Genomic DNA, 19,225 nt, shown 5'->3' on the forward strand with positions numbered 1-19,225 from the left:
AAAAAATTAAATACTTGCAAGCCAGTGGAGTGTGTGAGAAAAATGAAATTCATACAAGCAGTGGAGCATGGATAAAAAGACAAAAAAATTGTGCCAACCAGTAGAATGTGTGAGAGACACTTAAGTATGTGCAAGCTAGTGGAGCGTGAGGAAAAAAGAATTAAGTTCAGGTTGCAGGAGAACCTTTTAAAAATTTGGCTGCAAACTGTTAAAATTTCAAGATTGCGGTCAAAGTAATAAAACGTACTTACAAACTAAGATCGATCAAAACAATGACCAAAGTCGTAAAGCTTAGTTAGAGCTGTTAGATAAATGAAATGTTTAAGTTTAATAAGATTGTTTTTAAAAAGTCCAGACAAAATATACCATCAATACCATCTACTGACACCTAGACAATATTGTGGAAGTATGGAATGAGTATTCTGGAAGTATGGCTGCTATTGATTTAGAGATAAAGACCATGTAGCTGGTTTGATCAAATGTGCGAGTGAGTGAAGGAATTAACAGGGTGAGTAAAGTTTTTTTACTAATGGAAAGAAAAGTGAAACTTGCGATATATGACAAAAAAACATGATAGAGTCAGTAAAAAGACTAAACCACCTGAGCAAATAAACAGCACAGAAATCCAGTCAATGTGCAATATATGGTGTTTCAAAGTGAACTGAAACAAGATGGAAAAATGAAGCCATGACTTCAAGGGGGCAGTCCTGCTACTGATGCTTCCAGAGATGCTGCCAGTGACACTAGCACTGATGGTGTTCTTCTCAGAGAAACATCTATTTCTGAAGCTAGGTGAAAGAGTTACCGCTCACATCAGTATCCCTGCACAGTGCCACCGTACGAACTCTGTAGAATTACAACCTGCATCAAACAGTCCTCCGAGATAGTCATACCATCTGAATTCCAAAGAATTACAGGATGGACATGGCGTGGGCTTCACAGTGGCCCCTAGCCACTCAAGTGAATTTGACAGTGCTGAAACAATAAGATTGACAACAAACACAAGAAAATCTGCAGATGCTGGAAATCCTGGAAGAATGCAGCAGGCCAGATATCATCAATGGAAAAGAATGAACAGTCAACATTTTGGACTGAGACCCTTCATCAGGACAGGACAGCAATATCACAGCTTGCTCCAATAAAGACCAAGAAAGTGAAGACACACAGGACTGAAAATGAACCCATTGTTAATCAATGTATTGACAAGCTAGTGGCAGATTCATTAACTACTGTTCAATCACTCAGCTATCTGCTGAAAGAGAATAAGTGCTCAGATGACCCTGTGACTCTTAATGAAGAACAAATGGAAGCATTTCAAACTTTAAAGGTGGCTTTGTGTACTGCACCTGCATTAAGAATTCCTGACACAGGTAAACCATTTGCCCTGTATGTAAATGAGAAACACATGATGGCAGTTTTACAGAAGATGCCAAGAGCAGTGCCTCTCCATCCATGGGAATTGCCCTGGTTGAGGACTCATGTGGATCTTGCCAAACTATTCATTGTCAAAAATTTCTTGTCCATATAGTCATGCGCTTTGGTAGAAGAAATACATGTGCAGACTATTTTCTAAAAGGGGAGAAAATTCAAAAATCTGAGATGCAAAGGGACTTGGGAGTCATTGTGCAGCCCACCCTAAAGGTTAGCTTGCAGGTGGAGTTAGTGGTGAGGAAGGCAAATGCAATGTTAGCATTCATTTCAAGAGGTTTAGAATACAAGAGCAGGAGTATGATGCTGAGGCTTTATAAGGCGAGGCTTCACCTTGAGTATTGTGAACAGTTTTGGGTTCCTCATCTAAGAAAAGATATACTGACATTGGAGAGGGATCAGAGGAGGTTCTCAAGGATGATTGCGGGAATGAAAGGGTTATCATACAAGGAAAGTTTGATAGCTCTGGGTCTGTACTTGTTGGAATTTAGAAAGATGAGGGGGGATTTCATTGAAACCTTTCGAATATTGAAAGGCTAGACAGAGTATATATGGAAAGGATGTTTCCCATGGTGGAGGAAGTCTAGGACAAAAGGCCACAGCCTTGGGATAGAGGGAAGTCCATTTAAAACAGAGATGCAGAGAAATTTCTTTAGCCAGAGGGTGGTGAACTTGTGGAATTTGTTACCACAGGCAGCCATGGAGGCCTGGTCTTTGGATGTATTCAAGGCACAGCTTGATAGGTTCTTGATTGGATGAGGCATCAAAGGTTATGCAGAGAAGGCAGGGGAGTGGGGCTGAGGAGGGGAGAAAAAGGATCAGCCATGGTTGAAAGACAGAGCAGACTTGATGGGCCAAATGGCATAATTCTGCTCCTATAGTTTTCATTTATTATAAATTTGCACTGTACTGCTGCCACAAAACAACAAATGTTGTGATATAAATACCAGTGATATTAAACCTGATTCTGATTCTGTTAACAACTTGTGTTGATGAAGGTGTCATCGGTTTTGATAGGGCACTAAAACTGCGGACACAACATCTGGAGCGTGCACCTCAACATACCTCTTCCGATTGGTGTTGATGCATGTGGCAGCACAGCCACTAATTGAGACGGAGGCCTGAAGACATTGGAGGTCTTGTATGATCATATCTTTAAGCCACTTTGCAGTGCAGTTGTGAACCACTCCACCAAAACAATGATACCATGACACCATTCCATCCTCCTAGCCCACAGAAAAGTAAAGCACAGGGACAGGGTCCTTTGGCCCATAATATCTGCACTAACCAAGATGACAATCTAAAATGCATATCTGCTTGCACATGTTTATATTCCTCAATTCCCTGCCTGTTCATGTTCCTGTTTAAGTGCTTCATAAACATTACCATTGTATGCTTCAACCACCTCCCCATGCAGTGTGTGGAAGCGCCTGTTTTCTGTATAGAAATAATACCACGTAAATTTCCTTTAAACTTTCTCCATCTCACCTTAAACCAATGCCCACCAATATTTGACCATTCCACTCTTGGGAAAAAAACTCTGACAGTATACCCTATCTATATCTCTCATCATTTTAAATACTTCTATCAAGACATTCCTCAGCCTCTTCCCCAGAGTCCTGGACCGGTAAACTAGGATTTTTCCTCAGCTTGTTCTGCAAATGTCTGAATGAACAGTGGAGAGGCCTTTAGCTCAATGATATAGTGGTTGTCCATTGCTGCTCTATATACAATCCTGTGACAGCACTACATTTTCCCTACACCCCACTCCCACACACTTGGTGTGCCTTTCCAATTGCCAATTCCATTTTAGTCAAAATTTTGGAATATAGTTTATTTCAACATTTATTACTAATATGCTCTTGAGTTCTTGATAGAAAATTATTAAAAAACAAGTGACTATGAATCTAAGAGTGTGTGCAGTATAAATAAACAGTCCAACGTTCAGTTTGAGTGGATGCATAAAGCTATGAAGATCTCAATGCACTCAGAGTGAATTTGACATTTACTTTCTGTCAGCAATTTAAGATAGCTGGTCAAGATTTCTTTGCTTTTTTAAAGATACTTTTTAAGGTGTCTTTTAAAGGGGACTAAAAACACTTATTACCTGTGTAAAAAATGTAGGTGAGGGAAAATAAAGGTGGATTTAATGTGGGAGGCATTCACATGTTATCATGTAGAAAGGCATATATTGTCTGCTTTCTCGACCCCCGAGGAGAGCCGCCGATGAGACCTGCACCTTGGTCATCTCCAAAGCTGAGGTACTTAAGCTATTTCAACTTGTCAACAGCCACAAGGCAGCAGGGCCGGACGGCATCCCAGGGCGAGTACTCAAAGTGTGCACAGCACAGCTGACCTGGTGTGTTTACAGACATTTCTGATCTCTCCCTCTCCCGGTGTGTAGTGCCTTCCTGCTTCAAAACATCCACTATTGTTCCTGTAGCAAAGAAAACCAAGGTAACATGTCTGACTGATTGACGTCCTGTCGCACTCACCTCAATCATAAGCAAATGCTTTGAGAGGCTGGTCAAGGACTACATCTGCAGCTTGCTGCCACCCACACTGGACCCCTTATAACTCGCCTACCGCCACAACCGATCGACAGACAATGCCACAGGCATAGCTCAACACACCGTCCTCACTCACCTGGAGAACAGGGATGCTTACATTAAAATGCTGTACTCGGACTACAGTTCAGCATTCAATACCATAATTCTCCCCAGGCATGACAAGAAGCTCAGAGACCTCAGCCTGCACCCTGCCTTATGTAGCTGGATCCTGGACTTCCTGTCGAATCGCCAGCTGGTGGTAAGGATGGACACCTTCACCTCTGACCCTCAGCACAGGAGCCCCACAAGGCTGTGTCCTCTTCTCCCTATATACTCACGACTGTGTTGTCATGCACAGCTCCAATCTGCTGATCAAATGTGCAGATGACAGAACATTGATAGGCCTTATTTCCAACAATGATGAGACAGCCCACAGAGGAGAAATCAACGCAGAGGTGCCAAGAAAACAACCTCTCACTCAATGTTGAAAAAATGAAGGAGCTGATCGTGGATTACAGGAGGAACGGAGACAGGCTAGCCATCATTGACAACAAAGGGACTGTAGTTGAGAGAGTGAGCAGTTTCAAGCTCCCCGGTATACATATCAAACAGGATCTCACCTGGACTGTACATACCAGCTGTGTGGTGAGAAAAGCGCAACAGCACTTATTTCACCTCAGACGGCTGAAGAAGTTCAGCATGAGCCCCCAAGTCCTCAGGACTTTCTGCAGGGACGCCATCGAGAACATCCAGACTGGCTGTGTCACTGCCTGGTACGGGAATTGTACTACCCTCAATCACAGAGAGTGGGGCGGACAGGCCAGCACATCTGTGGATGTGAACTTTCCTCTACTCAGGACATTTGCAGCAGCAGGTGCATAGAAAGGGCCCGGAGGATCATCAGGAACTCCAACCATCCCAACCACAAACTGTTTCAGCTGCTACTATCTGGCAAACGACACCGCAGCATTAAGGCCAGGTCTACCAGGCTCCGGGACAGCTTCTTTCACCAGGCCATCAGATTCATCAATACCCATTGATCTGATTGCACATCTGACTGTACATTGATCTGATTGTGTATCTGACTGTACATCTATAGAAAACAATTCTGTACGCAAGCTTAGTGTTTGAGCAATATTCTCTCACATTTCCCCTTTTATTGCTTGTACATTGCTACGGAGACTCAATGTAAAGATTTTTACTCCCTTGGATGTAAGAAATAAAATAAAATAAAAATAAAAGTAAAATAAATAAGACCAATCCTGCATACTAAGGTTTTACAGAGGTAATCACGTGGCTCCTAAAATTACTTAGGCTGGAATGAACAGCTAGAGGTGAATATCAAAATTTCTATTAGACCAAGATACAATGGAAACAAAGGAAGTACTTTTGAAATCATTGGATGTCACTAACTCAAAACATGCAGACACAGCATGCCAGCAAGTTATGTGGAAGTTGCAAAATACATATTGACAAACCAGAAATAAAGGTAATTCTATTACTGTGCCACACAAGGCAATGGGTGTATAGTTAATTAATTCTGAAAGATATTAAAATGAATGTGATAATTCTTATGATCAAGATATTATAACCATTAACTCATTTGTGGATAATAATTTCATCAGGAATTCATGCCAGAAATTTGGAAAAATGGGATAGCAATAGTTCTATGAAGGTTTTAATGCTCTCACAAAACAATGATAATCTGCATACAAATTGAACAAAAGTTAACTGAAGTAACAATTCCGGTGTTGTACATGCTTTTACATAACAAAGGAAAGGGCTTATTCAGCAATTAATACCCTCAGGATGTCAAAATCCCAAGTTTCTTCACATTTCAATTAATGTTTGGGAATTTCCCAGTGTTAAAGAAATATTCTCATCTCAGGCTACGGAGTCAAGCCTACATCCAACAAATATTGAAACTATTTTGGAAGCATAAATCAGATGTGCTTCTTTTATTTTGATCAACAATTGATAAGGCAGCAGTTGTCAAACGATGCAAAATAAGGGTTACATTTTATCCGAATGAACTAACTAACTCATGCCTTTACCAAATTACTACTTTTACGGGGAATATTAACTCGGGAATTTCACCTGATGACAAATAGATGAATTAAGTAATGTTATAAGACTGGGATGGGACTACCCAAGTGAAACCTTTTTTAAAATAAATGTATATATAACTTGATCCACATTTCTAAACCCAATATTGAAAGGCCTGGATAGAGTGATTGTGGAGAGGATGTTTCCAATAGTGGTAGAGTTTTGGAGCAGAGGGTACCTCCTCAGAATTAAAGCCCTTTTGAACAGAGATAAGGAGGTTCTTCTTTAAACAGAGGATGGAGAATCTATGCAACTCATTGCCACAGACAGCTGTGGAGGCCTTGTCTAGTCTTTGGGTATTTTTAAGTAAAGACTAATAGGTTTTTGAAAAAGAAAGGTGTCAAAGATTATGAGAGGGCAGGACAAAGGGTATGACAGGGAAAATAAGTGAATGTGCGACAGAGACTCGATCCTAATTCTGTTCTTTTGTCTTATGATCTTTTCGTCTAAAATAGTGAAACATTTGTGACTGGGATTGTCTGGTTCATGGATAAAAGTGCAAGATTTTGTCTCTGTGACAATGGAGGGAGAGAAATGCCACCACTTCAGTACAGTGTGGATCTGAGGTAGAATTGCACGAGCTGATGTGATGTTTCAATAGCTTTCTTTGCCCGTTGAGATAGCACAGATCTCAGAATCTGTACCAAAAATGTTTGGTGTGCTGTTGCAATGGACCATGTAGAATGGACATGCTGCGGTTACTCCGCTCTGGCAGCGAATCAAATGAATGTCTACAGTGATGAATGGGACCCCTTTGGATACTGTCAAATTTGAAACATTGTGGAAGCTACACTCCGTTGATGAGTATTCCATCACTCTATTAACATGCACTCTAAACAGTGAGTGGGTACTGGGAATGGGGAAATGAGTCAACCACCGTAAATAATCAGTTTCTGAATATAATATTTAAGTGGTTGGTCCAATTGTGGTCAAAGCTGAATATTCACATTAACCACCTCAATTCCTCAACACATTGTTGCTGTAGAATTTAATAATGGCAATGTCGAATGGTATCAAAAACTTGTTTTGCTGGAGATGGCCATTTCTGAGCTTGAGTGTCACTGATGTTACTTGCCACATTAGACCACAGGGTTGAATAAGGTTGAACACGGTTGAAGTCTTGCTGCACAAGAGATGGTTTAATTATCTGAGATGGTAATAGCATAGAACAATGAGTAATCAGCTTCCTTTCTGTCCTTATGAAGAATGAAAGTCACTCAGCCTCAAATACCACTCTGATAATATCCCACAACAATGGTCTTGAACTAAGATAATTAGCTCAACAATTAATCTTTTTTTTTGTAGGAAGCATGACTCTTGCCAGTGAACAATTTGAACTGACTTGAAATCTTTTGGCGAACAGAACACGTGGACAATTCTCTGCTGTCAGGAAGATGCCAGTGTCATGGCTGTAGACATATGAAAACATGACAAACACTCAGCCTAACTCCAGAGCAGGAGACTTCAGCACTTTGTTGGGGATACTGTCAGATCCTATTACATTTGCTGGATCCTGTGTGCTCAGGCATTTCTTGATATGCTCAGTAAATTGAACTGAAGATGGGTTTCTGTGATAGTTAGAAGCCAGAAGGCAGCACTCTTAGCTGAAGACTGTTGTGAGTTTTTCGACCTTTCTTGTTACTATCATGTGCTGAAATAATATTCATCAACACAGGATGCTCATTTAACTAGGGCAGTTCGCAAATTGGGTTATCAATGAAGTACAATCATTTGTTACATTGAACTCTGCAGTCAATGAGAAATATCCTCATACCACTGTATATTGAGAGTGTGTGGGGCTTTTTGAGAAAAAATGCATCAATAAAGGAGAGACGTTTGCAGTATTCATGGAAAGAACCTAGTTAAGGGGAAATACTACTCAAACTTTGAATGCAAGATGCCCTGGAGAAGAAATGTCTAAAATTAAACTGTAATTAGAAGTGTCAGTATTTTACAATACTAAAGCCGTTGTAAAACTAGTTTAAAGAAAGCATTGTAAGCAGAGTAATATGGATTAAGAATGGCTTGTCACATTTGAAGACTGAATTCAAACTAATAGACAAAGTAGATATCAAGGACAATTTGCTTCAGCATTTATGGCAGATCCCCCGAAAAAAAAACCTGGAATAAATAACTCCTTAAAAGCTACCACCCCCAACAATATCCACTAAAATAGATTTCCAGTCCCCTCTGCATCTTTCCAGTCATGTGTATGTGCATTACAGTTTTAACGCAAAGTACCGAGCAACCTTAGGACGGAACAATGAGAAGCAGCAGACCATGCACTTAACTTACACCAAAATGGCCGAAGTCAGAAGTGTGAAATGTGCAACCTACATTAAAACTGAGCTGTGCAAAACTAGAAAGTCCCTGTTTGGGTGACAAAAAAATAAATCCCCCATCTCTTTGTAAGGTCTCATGGTATGGTAGATTTTCAACAGACCAAACAAAAATGAAGACCAGAGAGTATTCAAGACAAGTCAGGGGAATGATAGCAGAGAAGCACACATCTGGAGAAGGGTACAAGACCATGTCAAAGGCACTGAACATACGTCGGATGTCAGTGCAGTCCATTGTGAGGCCACAGCCACACGGCCTAGGTCAGGCCACCCCTCTAAACCTGGCTGCACAGATGAATGGCACTTGCAAGAGAGGTCACTGTGGTGCCAACAGTCACTCTGAGTGAGCTGCAGAAGTCAATGGCTGCAACTGGAGATGAAGTTCATGGCTCCACAATCTCTAAAGCCTTGCACAAAAAGGGTATTTATGGAAGAGTGGCAACAAAGAAGCTCTGGCTAAAAATAAAAGCATATCATTGCCCATAAAGAAAAGCTTCACTTACTGTAAGGATGTGGAAGAAGGTCTCGAGGTTTGGTGAGATTGAAGTGGAACTTTCTGGGCTCAACTCTATGCAGTACACATGGCATAAATCTAATACTGGGCATCAGCCAGATAACATCATCCTTACTCTAAAGTATGGTGGGGGTAGTATCATGCTATGGGGATACTTTTCAGCAGCAGGGACTGGGAATCTGGTCAGGATTGATGAGAAGATGAATGCTGCTAAATACAGAGGGATCCTGGATAAAAACCTGATAGCCTCTGCCAGAAGGTTTAAACTGAGGAGGAAGTTTATCTTTCAGCAGAACAACAACTAGCACACTGTCAGAGCAACCATGGAGTGGCTTCAAATGAAGAAAATTAATGTCCTTGAATGGCCCAGTCAGGTTCCTGACCTTAGCCCAATCGAACATTTCTGGCAAGTCCTAAAGACTGCTGTCCACAGCTGCTCCCAATCTAATCTGGCACAGCTTGAGCAATTTTGCAAGGAGGAATGGGCAGATCTTGCTCCATCATATTGTCCAAAGCTAATAGAGACTTATCCAAAAAGACTTCTCACTATAATAGTTGACAGAGGTGGTTCAACTAAGAACTGAGTAAAGGGGGATGAATACTTTTGAACTGATGACATTTCACTGTTTGAATTTTTAGTTTTTTCATGTTTTTTGGGGATCCTACTGTGAAAAAAGGGAGGATGTTATTCGCAAATGAAAATTCTCAGTTAAAGTGACCAAAATCCATGGCCCTAATACTCATTTATCTGAACAAAGGGTTGGGAGCTGAATACTTTTATAATGCACTGTATCTTGTAACACTTTAAGTGTACTGTGTGCAAATATAAAACTCAACTACTTTACAGAACTATGCAGCTGAGGAATGTGATGTATTTAATATACATTACCACCATTATCTTTTCAAAAGAAACTAAATAACTTATGCATCTATCGTAAAATAACATCTTGTCCGTACAGCAATACAAAGAGCAGCCATCCAGTATCTCCTCTTTTTTGAAAATTTTATTCTTGGTCAGTATAATTTGTAGCTGTTTACTTTTGTTCACTCAGAGAACTTAATTAAAAAGCAAGACAATATCGTACAGGCAATTAAAGACAGGCAAATTGATCTACAAGGTGCCATAGCTTCATTAGTTAATAGTGGCATGTCTTACCTGTACCAGATTCCATTCTTTCAATGATTCAGCAATGATGGACGTAATAGAAGGGCACACTCCACCAAAGATCATCAAGTGCTTAGGTCCAAATTTGATGCCATCAAAGAAGGCTTTGAGCCCTTTAGCGTTATCACACTGAAATAAATAGAAAGTGCATCATATTAATGCTAAAGGGTAGTAATAATTTTGTCACTATTTAAAAACAATGTATGAAGAAAAGTTTAATACTGTTTCTTAAGTATAAACCATTTGGCTAATATATACTGAAGACAAGTTTTCATCTTAGTAGCTGTGAGACCTGCCTGCATTGTATACATTTTCAAGCTCTCTTTTTTGCCATATTCAAGAGTACAGTTTAACAAAGTATAATTTTATTAAAACAAAAAAAATTAGCATGGTGCCTTATCTGGTGATAAGGAACTTCTGACAGCATTTCAGAGAGATGCATCAATGTGCTGATGATATTTAATTCTAGTTGGGAGCTATTAGATTAGTTATACTGCTTGCAATAAAAGTTGAAGAGTAAACAAATCAGGTCATCATGTCAATGCTTTGTCAAGTTTACCTCACTCAACATATGAGCCATAAATATTGTAAATCCACTTGGTTGAAGTGGTCACTAATCCCTTTCCAGAACTCATGGTGTCAGGTTTTGCTGCAGATTTTCACAGCAGAGTTTGAAAGGCTAAAATTACTTTAGGCTTGTGCAAAAAGGCCACTGGATACGTGACCTATTTTTCTATGGGTATATGTACTGGGAATTAAGAGTGATGGACCACACAGACATCTGGCAGAGCAGACAGCTATTCTTCTTCTAAATGGATAATATTTCAGCCAATGAGTGTGCAAGTACCAAATCAGTCCTTCACTAAACAAAAAATCAGATCCACAAGGTATCACTGTTAAATAAATGAGAGAAAATTCTGCTTTCTATAGAGAAAAGAACAACACTTGAATAGCTTTATTTATCCAAGTAAATGGGAAATTTCAAATCGTCATGGGAATACAATTCCCCAAAAATAAGAAATAAGATTACATTTGATTTTCTTTTAAAATCACATCGACTTTATATATATTTCAGACAGTTCATTTTATTTGTCAATAATGCAGAAAAGTTCTTCTGATGATTTTCTTGATCACCATGTGACATTGCATTGCACCTTCCCCAGAAATCTAAATTCTATATTCTTTCCCTTCATAACAGGTACTGTGGAAGAAACGCAGCATGCTTTCAAATGCTCCATGTGGTTATAAATAATAGATTGAGCCTTGAATCTTGAAACAAAATTTGAGTTGTAAGTTCATGTCAGGTGGTCAGGATGATTAAAAGTTGCTTCAGCCAAGCTCAGTGAGGTTTACGACCAAAGGAAAAAAAAATGACTGGAGTCACTTAGCACTTTTGTGCAAGAGTGTTTATTAGGTGTGTCAAAAATCAAAGTTATAAAGTGAGTGAAAATAGTGAAAAGAAATTTACCAATATTTACAAAATGATATTGATAAGAAAACACAATAATAACTCTGTACTTATTCTTGTCCAGTGTGAATTCCTGGCAGTCCCTATCTCTCTCTCCTACTGAGGGTCATGGGCTCCTTTTGTTTAAGCACCAGGACATAGCATCGTTAATTACCCACAAAGGTAACTTAAAACTACACATAAAGTGGAATATGATGCACCCCACAATGTAGTTACAATCATATTACAAAATAAACAGAAGTATCTGCCTTACATACAGTGTTCAAACAATATACACACATTTACACATCTCCATTACTAATGAAATGGAATATTCCAGCATGTGTGGTGGGAAAGGCTCCATAAGGCCAACCTAAGTCATCCGCTCGGTCTAGGCCCCAGCAATGAAACAGCAGAACTCTCAACACCATCGCACACCCACTGTTAACAACAAATAAAGAACAAATTAAATTAAACTTTGATGCTTGACCCTGAATGCGCACAGCAATGCAGGGGAGGGGGACAGTGGGTTATTTATGAGAATATACCTGGGAAGGCATTGAAGTGTGTACACTCATTGCAACAAGAAAATTTTGTGTGTGAGTGAATGCTGTGCATAAGGTGTCCATTTACCAAGTGCTCTCCATCACACTCACAATAATTTTCTTTCTTCTGCCTCTCTCCCTTCTTGAAGAATAGAGTAACATTTGCAATTTTCCAATCTTCCTGAACTATTCCTGAATCTGGCGATTCTTGAATGACCATTAAGACTGTTACTAATGCCTCCACAATCTCTTCAGCCACCCCTCCTAGAACTATGAGGTGTACACCATCTGGTCCAGGTGACTTATCTACCTCCAAACCTTTCAAATTCCCAAGAACCTTCTCTCTAGCTATGGTAACTTCACAGACTTCATGTTCCCGGACACCTGGAATTTCTGCCATATTGCTAGTGTCTTCCACAGTGAAGACTGATGCAAAATACTTATTCAGTTCATCTGTATTTTGTTGTCCCCCATTACTAACTCACCAGCATTGTTTTCCAACTGTCCGATATCCACCTGTCTTTAGAAAACTTCTTCCTCTATGGGATGTATATATCCTGTGCCTTCTAAATTGCTTCCAGAATTTCCAGCCATTGCTGTTCTGCCGTCATCCCTGCCAGTGGTCTTTTCCAATCAACTCTGGCCAACTCCCCTCTCGTGGCTTTGTAATTCCCTTTACTCCACTGTAATACTGATACATCTGACTTTAGCTTCTCCTTCTCAAATTTCTGGGTGAATTTGATCATATTATGATCACTTTCTCATTAGAGTTCTTTTACCTTAAGCTCTTCAACCAATTCTGGTTCATTGCACAACACCCAGTCAAGAATAGCTGAAACCCTAGTGGGCTCAACCATGCACTGCTCTAAAAAGCCAGCTCATAGGCATTCTAGAAATTCCCCCTCTTGGAATCCAGCACAAACCTGATCTTCCCAACATACCTGCATATTGAAATCCCCCATGACTATTGTAACATTTGCCCTCTTGGCATGCATTTTCTATCTCCCATTGTAATTTATAAGCCACATCCTTACTACTGTTTGGAGGTCTGTATACATCTCCCATCAGGGTCCTCTTACACTTGCAGTTCCTTAGCTCTAACCAAATGATTCAACACCCTCCGACCCTAGGTCACTTCTTTCTAACAATTCGATTTTATGCTTTACCAACAGAACAACACCACCCCATCTGCCTTCCTGCCTTTCCTTTCGACATAATGTGTATTCTTGGACACTGAGCTCCCAGCCATAATCTTCTTTCAGCTATGATTCAGTGATGACTATAACATCATTCTTGCCAATCTGTAACTGAGCTGCAAGTTTACCTATCTTATTCGATATATTGTGCACATTCAGATATAACACCTTCAGTCCTTTATTCACGCTTTTCGAATCCGTCCACCTTTTACGTTGCAACTTACCTGTTGACTGCAATTTGCCCGATCAGCAGCCTCTCCTAATTACCCATTGCCTCTGTTTGTAAGCCAGCTACCTTATCTTTAGCACTATCATCTGCCTTTCCTACGATATTTCCTTGCATTGAAATACACACAGCTCTGGACACTAGTCGCACCATACATCTGCCTCCACAACCTCTCCACTAACTGTTCTGACACTCTGGTTCCTATCCCCCTGCAACTCTAGTTTAAATCCCACCGTGCAGCAGTAAGAAACCTTCCTGCTGGGATATTAGTCCCCCCAACTCCAGTTCAGGTTAAAGCCTTCTGCACAGGTCCCACCTTCCCTGGAAAAGAGCCCAGTGACCCAAAAATCTTATGCCATTCCTCATACATCAATTCCTTAGCCATGTATTAAACTGTATAATCTTCCTCATTAGCATATGGCAGAGGGAGCAATCCAGAGATCACAACCCCAGAGGTCCTGCCCTTTAACTTAGCATGCAACCCCCTGAACTCCTTCTGTAGAACCTCATCACTCAACCTACCCATGTCATTGGTACTTACATGGACCACAACCTCTGGCTGTTCACCCTCCCACTTAAGAATGCTGAGGACACAATCCAAGAGGTCCTGAGCCTGGCACCTGGGGGGCAACATACCATCTGGGAATCTCGTTCTCATCCACAGAACCTCCTGTCTGTTCCTCAAATTAAAGAATCCCCCATCACCACAGTGCCAGAGACCCGACTACTGTGACTTTCCTCTGTTACATCAAACCATACTCCTCCCCCCCCACCTCGCTAGTATCCAAAGTGATATACTTGCTGTTGAGGGGGATGGCCACAGAGGTACTCTGCATTGGTTCCTTAACCCCTTTCCCCTTCCTGACTGTAACCCAGTTTCCAGTGTCCTGCACCTTGGGTGTAACTACCTCCCTATATGTCTATTGCCTCTTGTATGATCTGGAGTTCATCCAGTTAATGTGGTTTTTTAGAAGCTGCAGCTGGTTGCACTTCCCACAGTTGTAATTATTAAAGACCTTGGAGAGCTCCCTGCCTTCCCAGATCCCACAAGAGGGGCATTCCACTATCCTGCCTAACATCTCTACTGTCCTAGCTAAGCAGATATAATGAAGGGAAGGGAAAAAAAAACTTACCCTAGAGCAACACACATCAAAGTTGCTGGTGAATGCAGCAGGCCAGGCAGCTTGGGATTCCAGCATCTGCAGAATTCCTCGTGTTTACCCTAGAGCTTTTCTTTTCTTTGCTTTCTCTTTTTGCTGATCCTTGAAGAGCTAAAGCCTCAAGGTCACCACTGACTCTGTCCATTCAACCTACATTGTGCTTGCTCCAGCCTTCCTTTAGTTTGCTCTTGTTACTCAAACACAAACGCAGACTGGTTGCTGGTCAAAGCTCTATTGCGCTATATGATAAGGCACAGAGTAAGTCACGGCCATCCACTGCAAACAAGGAGGACCTCAGTTGTGATATACCACTCGAGCTGGACTTGCGAGGTGGAGAAAATGTAACTCTCCCAGAGCAATTACTTTTCCCACTTTTAAAGCCCTCCCGCACAGGTTTCTTGTCAATGTCGGAACCACCAGTAGCACTGGTAGTGTTCTCATTTGTTCTGTATTTCATAATTTGTTACTCAGTTAAATGAAGTTTGTCTTTTGTTTACCTTTTTAATTATTTCCATGTAACTTGGGCTCATTGGGGGCAGCTGCTGCAATGAGCCAAAATATATTCAGTTCCAATTAATCAGAATTGCCTATATATTCAATGGATTACAGCTAATCATTGGATTCACAAGGTAATTCCAATTACCTGCAATAATATCAAGCAAATGGTTCATTCTCATATCATGAACAACTCAATTCAGAGAAAGTAGTTTTCTGAAGATGTAATTAGCTAAGAAGGAAAATTGATTTAGTTAAGTGCGGAGCTTCTTGGGTTCCAGAAGCATGGGGCAAAAGAGTGAAGTAATGTGGCTTTCAAAATACTGGGATTTCTAGATTCTTAGAGCCCTGAAGCATTAGGGAATATGTATCAGGATCTAGCAGCAGTTGAAGTTTGGTACCATCCAATTATTCAACACCAGTTCACTGTTCAACCATTCAACAATTCAACAGTCCAGCAGCGCTGAGAGGATTTGGGTTTAGAACACTGAGGCAAAAGGAAACCTATGACACTGAAGACGCCAAAGTCTGACCACTTTAAGCATGGAACACAATTTAATACTGTACTCCACTTCTAACAACAACAATTTCTAATACTTACACTTGTATAAACAGAACTGATGCTGTAACTGCCTACTCAAACAGAGGTTAAAGCATAGGCTGCTAATTAATTTGTTCTACTTAAAAGTATTCAATGTTTAAGTTAACTAATGAACCAAACTTTCTAAACTCATGTTTCCAACATGTTTTTCCCCCAGATATAATAACCTATTTGTTTATCATTTCAATATGAAATGTAACTTGAACTTACAGTTTAAAAAAATAAACTTGATCTGTGATTTTAAGTGATTTCCAAGCAAAAAGAAATATTGGCATGGGACAAAGAGCTGAGATTCCTTTCTGAACTGCATTAACAAAGATTCAAACAACACAGGAATGAGCAATCAAGCGTGCTATGAAAAAAGATCCAATCAACAGCCCAAGCCATTCAAGTGAAACTGTTTATAAAGCTACTTTGATAAAAAAAAATGGTTGTGACTATAAAAACAATGAAAGTAATTGATTTTCTTGTAACCAATGCAATTACCTTGTTTTCCATTCAGTCATTGTTTATCAAACTTGAACCTTCTCATTAGTCATTTTGCTTTTGCTTTGTTGCACTTATATTTTGAACAAAAACTCAATGCAATAACTGCACTAGAGAAACAGTAACACACAAAGCAAAATATTCCAGAAACATAGATTGCTGAACACAAGTCTTATGTTGAAATAACAAATTATAGATGGAAGGAAATGTAATCTAAATTGGTTAAATATCCTTATGATCTGGTTCAGATTAGTAGAGGCAAAAAGATCCTTATTTCTCAGGGCTTATGCTTAAAAGTAATTTTCCCAGTTTGGTAATATTTTACTTGTAAATCTGTTTACTTCAAAAAATATTCATATAAATTGGGTTCAATTTTAGAAATGGAATTTGGAAGGAATACAGTGCTGAGTGTGTTAACTTTGTTCTTTGTAAAGACAAGCATCATGGATAAAAATGCTAGAACTATTTTATTTACAGATTTACAGAAATGGCTGTTTCTCCAGCCCAAGCACATGTGATGAGCTCACCCATGTCATTTCAGGTTCTGGGTGAATCACCTGTATTGCCTATTGGGAAATGAATTTCTTTATTATGTACACACATACTAACACATCTCCCCCTTTAAAGAAAAACACAAACACAATATTATGTCCTCATAAACCTGCAAGAAACAATCATCCTTTCCAACACAGATATTTACATTAACTTCAATTGTAATGAGCAAATATGTTCTCCTATTCACTCAGCATCTCTCAATCAGTCTCTGAGGTGATTTAATTTTTGGTCTGCAATTTATCTCCACAGGTGTATTGTTTTCACTTGTTGTGTTAATACTAGTGTTAGATTATGAAGACACACAGTCCTCTTTTATTGTCATTTAGTAATGCATGCATTGAGAAATGATACAATATTTCTTTCTGAGAACTCTGATAAATATGTTTATTTCTTTCACATCCTTCTGCCAAGATCCTATCTGTTTGTTTCTGTTCTTGTGCTTGCTGTATGACCATAATTCACCCCATGTCCTCATAATGGAGACCTGGACTACACCATGTGATCAGTGTCTTCGCACAAGCTCCAACTGATTCCGTCTCAATTCACAGAGCTCCTTCTGTTGTCTGCGTATCACAGCCAGCAACTGCTCCTGTTGGTTTGTGTTGAACTATTGCTGTTGTTCTGACCTTTGGGTCTGTGTGGTCTCCCCATCTTCCTTTTCCATCTTTCCTTGTCAACTTCAGCGAGGATTGTGGAGGTATTTTTGATTTCCAGTCTTTAGCTGGAAGTTAATGAGAGGCAGATTTTGAACCAAAGCTGAATGATGAGCAAGCAAGACTGGCAATTTCTTCATCATGGTCACTCTGTTCAGCACTGGCATCCTGACTGTCGTGCTGCTGTAACTGGTACAGATGCCTATGGGAGGTGGAGTTCTTGAGCTTCTCTTGCATAACCTCTCTGGAGCTCTCATGGATGCTGTTACAATGTTCTCGAGTTACATCAGGTAAGCATCACAACCTCTCAAAGACATCTACATACTCTTCCATGAGAGTCGTATGCTCCTTTTTGGCCGGGGAAGCCACAACGAAAATTTTTTCCACCAGTCTGAGCTTGCACTCAGACCTAATATTGGCTATACTCTATTTTCTATATCCATTGTCTGTGTCTTTAGGTGCTGCCCTTTGTGCTTGAAGCTCACTATACAGACCCCCTTTACTGGAATGTTTTCTCCAGTATAGTCCATCACTTTTAACTTCACTGGGTAATTATTGCTCTTTACTTTGAGAATCTTGTAATCATCCATAAATAACAGATTCACTTGGGCTCCAGTATCAAGCTTGAAAGAAATTACTGTCTTATTCACAGTCCCTGGAATGATCCATTCTGTTTTACCAGCAACAACAATCCGCAGAGAATCTACGGAGATTACCTTCACTTCCTCAGCAGCAGTGTGCACCTTATCTTGGTAGCCCCAGCTTTGCAGCACTTTGCAAAATGATTCTTTTTCCCATAATTATTGCAGGACTTTCCATAAGCAGGACACATCTTTGGGATGTGCCTACCTCCACATTTGCTGCATTTCCTGTTTGAGCCTACCTATTTGCTTCACTGTAGCTTTGGGAAATGCCTTGTGTTCTGCCTCTCTGTTTTCGCAGCAAGCACTGTTGTTTCTGCTCTATGCAGCTCCTTAGCTTGTGCTTGTGTGGTCTCCACTGTCATGCACATATTCACAGCCTTTTCTAGCATCAAATCTTTTTCATGGAGCAAGCTTTCTCTGAGCACCTTAGCGGGGATTCCACAAACTATTTGTCTCTGACTAGAGAGCCTCTCAAATCTCCAAACTCAGAGCATTTGCTCAGTGTGAGAAGCTCAGATAAGCATTGGTCAAAGCTAACACCCTATTTCTAGTCACAGGAAAAGAACTTATTTCTCTCAAACATGACATTTTTACTTGGACAAAATGTTCCTCAAATTTTGTCATCAGAGTATCCAACATAACATTTGTCTCATCAATTTGAAAGCTGTTTTAGATGCCCAAACCACTTTCGCCAATTATATGTAGAAAGATAGACACTTTCAAATTTTCATCCATGCCACTGGCTCATCAAGCTGCTAAATATATATTGAATTCCTGTTTGAAGTCTTTCCAGTTATCTGTTAAATTGCCAGTGAACTGCACTGGCGGAGGAGGAACATCACAGAATTTTCGGCGTCTCTCACCTTAATTGTTTGGTAAACTACTAGACACAATGTGCGGCCTTGCCTCGCTGTGGTCTTTTACCTCACTGGCCAGCTTCTCTGTCACTAGTGGCTCTTTCTTAGTCACTCACGGTATTCATATATGCTCCATATTTGGACTTCACGCCAACTTCTGACACCACATTATGCTTGTTCTTTGTAAAGACAAACAGCATGGGTAGAACTATTTTATTTACAGACTTAGCACAACGGCTTTTGTTCCAGCCTAAGCACG

At 40.1% G+C, this 19,225-nt stretch overlaps 1 protein-coding gene across 2 annotated transcripts in view; it reads right to left on the bottom strand.

The window, feature by feature from the left end:
• gabbr2 (gamma-aminobutyric acid (GABA) B receptor, 2) overlaps positions 1-19,225 on the bottom strand; it is a 1,055,299-nt gene that overhangs the window by 741,820 nt on the left and 294,254 nt on the right. For both annotated transcript variants that reach the window (XM_072253441.1, XM_072253440.1), the window contains exon 2: positions 10,093-10,230. In XM_072253441.1, the coding sequence (XP_072109542.1) occupies positions 10,093-10,230 (138 nt within the window). The remainder of the gene's footprint in view (positions 1-10,092; positions 10,231-19,225) is intronic.

This window comes from Mobula birostris, chromosome 3 (assembly GCF_030028105.1).
Source record: "Mobula birostris isolate sMobBir1 chromosome 3, sMobBir1.hap1, whole genome shotgun sequence".
NCBI classification, from domain to species: domain Eukaryota; kingdom Metazoa; phylum Chordata; class Chondrichthyes; order Myliobatiformes; family Myliobatidae; genus Mobula; species Mobula birostris.